The sequence below is a fragment of the Vicia villosa genome, linkage group LG4 (genome assembly GCF_029867415.1).
Source record: "Vicia villosa cultivar HV-30 ecotype Madison, WI linkage group LG4, Vvil1.0, whole genome shotgun sequence".
In the NCBI taxonomy this organism is placed as follows: domain Eukaryota; kingdom Viridiplantae; phylum Streptophyta; class Magnoliopsida; order Fabales; family Fabaceae; genus Vicia; species Vicia villosa.
In genome coordinates this window covers 24,640,484-24,650,079 of record NC_081183.1, presented here as the reverse complement: position 1 = coordinate 24,650,079, position 9,596 = coordinate 24,640,484, and the positions used below count along the sequence as shown (strand labels likewise).

Sequence of the window (9,596 nt, the reverse complement as noted above, 5' to 3'; positions counted from 1 at the left end):
TCTTTTGTTGAGTTTGTATGTAAATTACTCTAAACACATGGATGTTTGTTACTCTTTCTACTAGTTGTATAAAGTTTGCTTTACAAATCTCAATCGGTGTTTTTCTGATCTTTTTGCTTAATCACTTCAGATTTATGCTGTAATAGAAATATGCTTCGTGAATCTTGATTAGGAGAATACTTGTTAGTTCTAGATTCTAGACATAGGGTTTGGGGTTATCATCCACATAATATCGGAGTTTAATGCTTCTGTGTTATTTGACCGGTTGAGACATCGTCGAAAGAGCAATATAGTTGAACTCTCGTCGGTGTTGCAGAAATGGACATTGATGTGAGAGGTATGTGGTGATTATGATGAGTATTGTAGATTGAGTTCAACGTAGTGATAAAACTAAATTTGTGAGGATTAGTTTAGATTCAAACCAGATACGTTATTCTCTATCAAGAGTGTATTTATTTTATGTTCATGTGTTATATTTTCCATTTTTACTTAAAACCCATTTAATCTAAACTCATAACTGCGGAAACTGTTGAATTGCAGTTTGATATCACTAATCTCTGTGGACACGATAATTTCTCGGATAAATATTTCCAAAACTTTTGTTGCTTGCCGCTATACCGCTCCAACAAAATGGCGTCGTTGCCGGGGATTGGTGTTTTATTGAACTTGCATCGTAATAGTCTCTTAGTTTTGAGTTTTGTATATATCGCACATATTGTATGTTCTCACTTCTTTATATTGATACTAGTGAATGTTTACTACACTTGTACATGTTTTTTGTTATATTTGTGAAAATGTTATATTATTGTTTGTTTCCTTTCACGTTTGCTTGTGTGTGATTAGGAGTAGTCGGGCGGAAGTAACTTGGAGGAAGGTTCTTAAATAACAGGCGTCGAGCTTACGACGTAAAACAAGCATGTTTACTCTTTTTAGTTTTGTTTAGTTTATGTAGTGTGATGAAATTGTCTAAACAAATTTAGATCGGACCAGTTCTTAAATTTCAAATCTTCACTTTTAAATTTGTTTAAACAATTTCATCTGGTCTTTTAATTTGTTAAAATTAATAGTTTGTATGTTTGCCTTTGAGCTTGTTTTGAGTAGCTCGAGGAAATTGAGGTGATTTTCCAAGTTTGATCGTTTCGACTTGCGAGTGTATGTTAATGATTTTGTTAAAGTTTTGTACACGTTCAAGGTATGTGTTTATCGCTTTCTTGACTTTAGCATATTCATGATACTTAGGCTTTTTACAATTTCTATGTCATTCATTCTTTTGTATACTTGTTCATTTGTGAATCACTTTAGTTCCCACCCTTTTTGTGAGATAGCTTTCCATTGTTCACATATGCTGGAGACCGCAATTCTTGTTCTAACTGGATTTTATTATGCTTATTCTTTTGTTTGTGTTGATTATATGATGCATGAAAGTGATCAAGGCATTTTTGTTCCATTTTGAGCACAACTACCTTGGCCAAATAGTCAATTCACCTTGTGAGTGTGTGATCATTAGTATCCCTTTTGAGCCTTTTGTCATTGTCCATATTCTTTGAACTTGATGCTTGTCTATGAGTGTTTAGTTCACTTTTTGTATGGACATTTATTCTTTGTTTTCTTGAACCCTCAACAATGATTTTTGGTTTGAATTTTTACCTTGCCTTAGAAAGTAGGGAGTATTCACACTTTGATAATATGGTTGAATTCAAGTTGGGGAGAGAATGTTTACTTGCTTTTTGGTTGATTGATTATGAGGTGTGAAAAGAAAAAGAAAGAAAGAAAAAGAAAGAAAGAAAAAAAAAAGAGAAAAAGTTTTGAAAAAGAAAGAAAAAAATAGAATATGGAATAATGTTGTGTTAATAAGTATGTGATTGGTTTGAGAAATTTGGGATTATGAAGAAGTTTGATTGAAATTTTGTGTTTGAACTTTTGTGAGCTGATCACTCCCTTAGGTTTGGGCAAGTTTTTGTTTCGATTAGCCTTAGGAATTATCCCTTGTTTGTTAACCAAGCCACATTACAACCTTGAAAAGTCCTTGTGATTCTTGCTTTTATGTTTTCAACATGATTTTTGGATGGTTGCATAATTTAGTCTTTTGTTTGCAAGATTGTTGGACGAGTGAAAATACCCCACTTTTGTATTTTTCATCTACCGATGAGTGTGTGCTAGGTGTGATTCATTTGCGAACTAGTGTAGTTTTGGAATGTTTGGCATATTCATTGTATTTAGAATTTTTGTCATGTTTATGTTGTCGTCGTAGTTAGTGGTAAGTATATTTTCTTTGTGTGTACCATTTTTCATTTGAGGCATACATTTGTTCTATTTTTTCAAAACTTGTTGATTTGTGATTTTTGGATTTTTGCGTTTGTTTCCTTGAGTTAGTTGATTCTTGTTTAGGGAAAAACAAGTTTAAGTTGGAGAGAGTTTGATGAGTGCTAAATTGTTGTAAATTTGAGTGTGAATAATTAGCACTCATCGGCTTAATTCATTTGTTTTACATCAATAAACCTCAACTTTAGTCAATATTTGGTATAGTTTACGTTATAGTGTATATATTGTGTTATCGTGTAAATATCATTGAGTTTAATTGTTTTCATATCATTTTTGTAGGTATTCAAGCATTGATATTTATTCATAGTTAGATAGAGCATTGAATAAGCTTTCCAACGCTTCGAACCGGACGCATATCGGAGTTACGGTTCTCAAGTTATGGCCGAAACAGTGCAGAATTTTTGTTGTTTCTGGTGTGTTCCGTCGGGCAAGCCTGACTGGCCAAAAAATATGAAAAGTTGCTATGTTGAGCCGCCGGGTGAAGTGGTGCTGACAGAAACACGTTTTAAGGGCGAAAAACACAATTTTTAGGTTATGTTTTGGGTATTTTTGAACCCCATCTCATCAACCTTCCATTTTTGGTAGATTTAGCTTGGAAATAACATTTGGGACTTACAAATAGATGATTCGGGAGTTGATTTCGCATCAATCGGCGATGATAAACCGTGAGATGTTTGGTTTTCTTCTTTTCTTTTCTTTGTATTTCTCTTTTGTTGAGTTTGTATGTAAATTACTCTAAACACGTGGATGTTTGTTACTCTTTCTACTAGTTGTATAAAGTTTGCTTTACAAATCTAAATCGGTGTTTTTCTGATCTTTTTGCTTAATCGCTTCCGATTTATGCTGTAATAGAAATATGCTTCGTGAATCTTGATTAGGAGAATACTTGTTAGTTCTAGATTCTAGACATAGGGTTTGGGGTTATCATTCATATAATATCGGAGTTTAATGCTTCTGTGTTATTCGACCGGTTGAGACATCGTCGAAAGAATAATATAGTTGAACTCTCGTCGGTGTTGCAGAAATGGACATTGATGTGAGAGGTATGTGGTGATTCTGATGAGTATTGTAGATTGAGTTCAACAGAGTGATAAATCTAAACTTGTGAGGATTAGTTTAGATTCAAACCAGATAAGTTATTCTCTATCAAAAATGTATTTATTTTATGTTCATATGTTATATTTTCCATTTTTACTTAAAACCCATTTAATCTAAACTCATAACTGCGGAAACTGTTGAATGGAAGTTTGATATCACTAATCTATGTGGACACGATAATTTCCCGGATAAGTATTTCCAAAACTTTTGTTCCTTGCCGCTTTACCGCTCCAACAAAATGGCGTCGTTGCCGGGGATTGGTGTTTTGTTGAACTTGCATCACAATAGTCTCTTAGTTTTGAGTTTTGTATATATCGCACATATTGTATATTCTCACTTGTTTATATTGATACTAGTGAATGTTTACTACACTTGTACATGTTTTTTTGTTATACTTGTGAAAATGTTATATTATTGTTTGTTTCCTTTCACGTTTGCTTGTGTGTGGTTAGGAGTAGCAGGGCGGAAGTAACTTGGAGGAAGGTTCTTAAATAACAAGCGTCGAGCTTACGACGTAAAACAAGCATGTTTACTCTTTTTAGTTTTGTTTAGTTTAGGTAGTGTGATGAAATTGTCTAAACAAATTTAGATCGGACCAGTTCTTAAATTTCAAATCTTCACTTTTCAATTTGTTTACACAATTTCATCTGGTCTTTTAATTTGTTAAAATTAATAGTTTGTGTGTTTGCCTTTGAGCTTGTTTTTAGTAGCTCATGGAATTTGAGGTGATTTTCCAAGTTTGATCGTTTCGACTTGCGAGTGTATGGTAATGATTTTGTTAAAGTTTTGTACACGTTCAAGGTATGTGTTTATCGCTTTCTTGACTTTAGCATATTCATGATACTTAGGCTTTTTACAATTTCTATGATATTCATTCTTTTGTATACTTGTTCATTTGTGAATCACTTTAGTTCCCAACCTTTTTGTGAGGTAGCTTTCCATTGTTCACATATGCTGGAGACCGCAATTCTTGTTCTAATTGGATTATATTATGCTTAATCTTTTGTTTGTGTTGATTATATGATGCATGAAAGTGATCAAGGCATTTTTGTTCCATTTTGAGCACAACTACCTTGGCCAAATAGTCAATTCACCTTGTGAGTGTGTGATCATTAGTATCCCTTTTGAGCCTTTTGTCATTGTCCATATTCTTTGAATTTGATGCTTGTCTATGAGTGTTTAGTTCTGTTTTTGTATGGACATTGATTCTTTGTTTTCTTGAACCCTCAACAATGATTTTTGGTTTGAATTTTTACCTTGCCTTAGAAAGTAGGGAGTATTCACACTTTGATAATATGGTTGAATTCAAGTTGGGGAGAGAATGTTTACTTGCTTTTTGGTTGATTGATTATGAGGTGTGAAAAGAAAAAGAAAGAAAGAAAAAAAGAGAAAAGGTTTTGAAAAAGAAAGAAAAGAATAGAATATGTAATAATGTTGTGTTAATAAGTATGTCATTGGCTTGAGAAATTTGGGATTATGAAGAAGTTTGATTGAAATTTTGTGTTTGAACTTTTGTGAGCTGATCACTCCCTTAGGTTTGGGCAAGTTATTGTTTCGATTAGCCTTAGGAATTATCCCTTGTTTGTTAACCAAGCCACATTACAACCTTGAAAAGTCCTTGTGAGTCTTGCTTTTATGTTTTCAACATGATTTTTGGATGGTTGCATAATTTAGTCTTTTGTTTGCAAGATTGTTGGACGAGTGAAAATAATCCACTTTTGTGTTTTTCATCTACCGATGATTGTGTGCTAGGTGTGATTCATTTGCGAACTAGTGTTGTTTTGGAATGTTTGGCATATTCTTTGTATTTAGAATTTGTGTCATATTTATGTTTTCGTCGTAGTTAGTGGTAAGTATATTTTCTTTGTGTGTACCGTTTTTCATTTGAGCCATACATTTGTTCTATTTTTTCAAAACTTGTTGATTTGTGATTTTTGGATTTTTGAGTTTGTTTCCTTGAGTTAGTTGATTCTTGTTTAGGGACGAACAAGTTTAAGTTGGGGAGAGTTTGATGAGTGCTAAATTGTTGTAAATTTGAGTGTGAATAATTAGCACTCATCAGCTTAATTCATTTGTTTTACATCAATAAACCTCAACTTTAGTCAATATTTGGTATATTTTACGTTATAGTGTATATATTGTGTTATCGTGTAAATATCATTGAGTTTAATTGTTTTCATATCATTTTTGAAGGTATTCAAGCATTGATATTTATTCATAGTTAGATAGAGCATTGAATAAGCTTTCCAACGCTTCGAACCGGGCGCAGATCGGAGTTACGGTTCTCAAGTTATGACCGAAACAGTGCATAATTTTTGTTGTTTCTGGTGTGTTCCGTCGGGCGAATTTTGGGCTCGCTGGGCGAGCCTGACTGGCCAAAAAATATGAAAAGTTGCTCTGTTGAGTCGCCGGGCGAAGCCATTTTTCCGCCGGGCGAAGCGGTGCTGACATAAACACATTTTAAGGGCCAATAACACAACTTTTAGGTTATGTTTTGGGTATTTTTGAACCCCAACTCATCAACCTTCCATTTTTGGTAGATTTAGCTTGGAAACAACATTTGGGACTTGCAAATGGATGATTCGGGAGTTGATTTCTCATCAATCGGCAATGATAAACCGTGAGATGTTTGGTTTTCTTCTTTTCTTTGTTTTGTATTTCTCTTTTGTTCAGTTTGTATGTAAATTACTCTAATGAGATATTTTGAAATTGATTTATATAATGAGATCTTTTCCGCCTGAGAGAGCTAGTGGCATACTCATTGATTTTATCCGAGTTGGAGCCCTTCTTTCATTTGCGATGCAAAGAACTCGTTTGTTCTCATGCTCAAGATCAATGGCTGAGTATTTCTCTCCGACGATGATAAAGTATTTATTCGTTTTTAAATGTTTTTCCCTTTTAAAGCGGCACTACATTAGATCTGACTTCTCCATTGCACCGAGGAGGTATGTAGGCACAAGGCTTAACGGCTTGCCGAGCTTATTTTGAAAATAAAACAAACCCTATTTTTAGCACACACAACACAGATTTTCAAAAAGGTTCCTGTGGAGTACCACAGATATGAGGGGAGCTTAAAACCTCCCCCTTGTATAAACAACACCTTGTACCTAAGATCTCTTCTTTTTGTTTTAAAAACAAACTTTGGGTTTTCTTCGTTCTTTTCCCTTTTCCTTTGGAAATAATAAAGCGCGATGGCGACTTTCACTGAAATATTGAGTCGAGTCAATCCTATGGCCTTTAGCTTGTAACAGAATACACCATATTTCAGACATTGATAGAAGTATTCATACTATTCCCTATATAATATGAAATCATTAGGGCATGCATGTATTTTAATATACTTCAAACTCATTGGACACAATATCTTCTTGGCCTCATAATAACGATCCGAAAAAATTATTATCTTCTGGTAACATTTTCTTTAGCAAATCAAGTCATTTCGTGAAACTTTTATCAGACCATCCATTTTTTTATTCGGATTAAACAAATTTAACACTGCAGACATTCGTGTAATACTTGTGCATCCCTTGTATAAAAGGGTGTCTTTATCACTACAAAAAGAATCATAAATACGAGCATTCTTAAAAGAAGATTCTCCAATATCACTGAACATATCCTCTAGTCGATCATCCATATATTTATCTGCATCCACATTTGGACTTTGTGACACCCTAATTCCCTCTTTATCCACCTCATCATGCCTCGTCCATATTGTATAATTTTGACATATAGCATCACTTCATCCTTTGTACCTTTAAGGATATTCACGCAATTAACACAAGGATAATAAAAGATATCATTATTGTCAGGAAGATTTTGATATGCGTATTCAAGGATTTTAAGAACTCCATCTCTATTCCATATGGCCTAGTGGTCATAGGATTCGACACCAGAATTGCAGGAATCTGAGGAGTCTCGACTTCGGATATCACACTAGTTTGAGTTGATGGCTGATTCTGAGCAGCCACCAGGTCTTGAACCATAGATGTAAAAATTTCAATACCGGAGCGTAAGACATCAACCTCTTCTTGCCATTCTTGATCATCAACCATACTGTCTTCCATTCTTCGACAACGATTGGTGCGAGTATTATACCGGTGTCTCAGCTTGACTTTCTGAGGAGTGAAGGAAGGAATAAGACTCTGACTCGGGAATGAATGTGATATGATGCATGAAATGCAAAAGAGTCTTTTTAAATTCTCAAAGTATCTCAAAATATCTTTCAAGGATTTATTTAAGAATTTGTAAATGTAAACACAATATAGTAACTTGAAGAAGAAATGTGTATTCATTAATGATAAGGGACAAAGCATCCTTAGTACATTTTAAAGGGACAAGGGCCATCGAGGGACAATCGAGGGTCATCGAAATACCTTTTATTTTCATAGCCTACAAAGGAAAAGGTCATCGAAATATCTTCAGCTTGACCTTTTCCAGCTTCTCAATAATACTCTTCCATGCAGCTTCCTTTGGAGAGAATGTTTCTGCTTCTTGCTTTCTCTTCTTCTTTCTTGCATACTTGGCAATGGCAGCATCCTTCTCTATCAGCCATCCAACTTGGAGGAACAGTAGATCATATTTCTCTTTGATTAGATCACCATAGGTCTCTTCCATCATTCACATCTCAGCTTTCGAGTATTCAAACTTCTTCTTTCAATGATCTCTTGACTTCTTCATCTTACTTAGAGCTTCTTGGAGGTCTTCAATTGTTGGAGGAGACACAACAGGTGGAATGGACTTCTTAACAAGGGGTAGAGATGTCCCAGGGAGACAAGGCATCCTAAGTTCAGCAGCTCGTGAACCAATCCAACTTTCAAAAGGCTCAGGTGAGAGATCTTCTTTTGTCTTCCAATCTTTAATTTCCTTTCTATGGCTTGGATGCCAAGCATTAGCAATCCTTTCTCTAAACTCTTTGTTTTCAACTCTTTCTTCAAGAAAGAATCCATCCAATAAAATTTTCCTTGACTTCTTGTCCATAGGAAACCCAAATTGAAGACGAGCTAACACAGGGCTATAGTTGATTCCTCCTTTTGTACCAATGAGGGGCACATTAGGAAAATCACCACAGCAATCCAAAGTCTTATCCTACAAAAGTGATTGTTAGTCCAAACAATATCAGTATTGGTAAGAGTCGTGATCTTATGAGACCATTTAAGTCCTTCTTTGTGACTCCAAAACTCATGGGTGTCAGGCAGGTGAGAGATGTACCACTTGTATAGCATAGAAGTACAACAAGTAACCATTCCTTTTCCATAGGAATTTCTTAGATGAATGGAGTAATAAGTGTCCCCAATCAAGGTAGGAACATGGTTTCCTTTCATGAAGATCTTAATATCATTCATATCAACAAATTTGTCAATATTTGGAAACAAGTACAATCCATAGACCAATAGAGCAAACACAGCCTCAAAGTCATCTTCTCTTCTCTCTTGTGACAAGGTGAGGGCTTTTTCAATCAAGAACTCAGCAGGCAACCCAAGTAATCCTCCTTTAGTAACCATGTTCTTCTCAATCTCATCTTTTCTTAAGTGAGTAAACTTTGCAATCTCATGAGACTTGGGATCTTTTTCTAAACCAGTGAAGGGGATCCTTCCAGTAATAGGAAACCCAGTGATACTTGAATATTCTTCCAAGTTTGGTAGCAATTGATAATCAGGAAAGGTGAAGCAATGATACAATGCATCATAGAATTGGATCAATGTAGAAAGGATCCCTTCTTCCATCTTGGTCTTGAGGAGATACAATAGTCTTTCATACTTGCTACAGAATTTGTCTTAAGCAACAATCAAAGACCCTAGCTTTCTCAATTCTTCCACCTCTAAATTCATGAAAGTATATTTCTTGGTTTTTCTTCTTTCAAGTTCCATTCCTATAATGTTTACAAAATAAAAAGGTTTCTTTTAACTCCTTGAAAGATATTTTGGTTTAAAATGCATGGATGAATGAATGCAAACATAGCAAAAACATGGGGTTTAAGGGTTTAACATCACGAGCATGGAGCCAAAGGTGTACCCATCCCAAAGGTGTGTACTATGGTTATTTGTACATGTAGATCAAAGTTCTAAAAGTTTCTAGACTCAAGCAACTCAACTTAGGGATTATAAACTTTGCAACATACAAACTCGTTTGAATAATATCCTAAGAGAACCTCATCTGAGTGTAGTATCGTGTAACAA

At 34.7% G+C, this 9,596-nt stretch overlaps 1 protein-coding gene across 1 annotated transcript; it reads right to left on the bottom strand.

The window, feature by feature from the left end:
* Positions 1–8,073: 8,073 nt before the first annotated feature.
* Positions 8,074–9,143, bottom strand: LOC131596905 (uncharacterized). Its single transcript, XM_058869639.1, has 2 exons — positions 8,661–9,143; positions 8,074–8,505 (listed from the first exon to the last, which is right to left on the bottom strand). Exons 1-2 carry the CDS (start codon positions 9,141–9,143, stop codon positions 8,074–8,076), a joined length of 915 nt encoding a protein of 304 aa, XP_058725622.1.
* Positions 9,144–9,596: the final 453 nt, after the last annotated feature.

Excerpts from the sequence above, each read along its gene's own strand:
- LOC131596905 (XM_058869639.1), bottom strand. The coding sequence starts at position 9,143 with ATGGAAGAAGGGATCCTTTCTACATTGATCCAATTCTATGATGCATTG. Across the intron at positions 8,506-8,660 it reads ATTCCTATGGAAAAGGAATG|GATAAGACTTTGGATTGCTG; the intron begins GTTACTTGTTGT and ends TCACTTTTGTAG.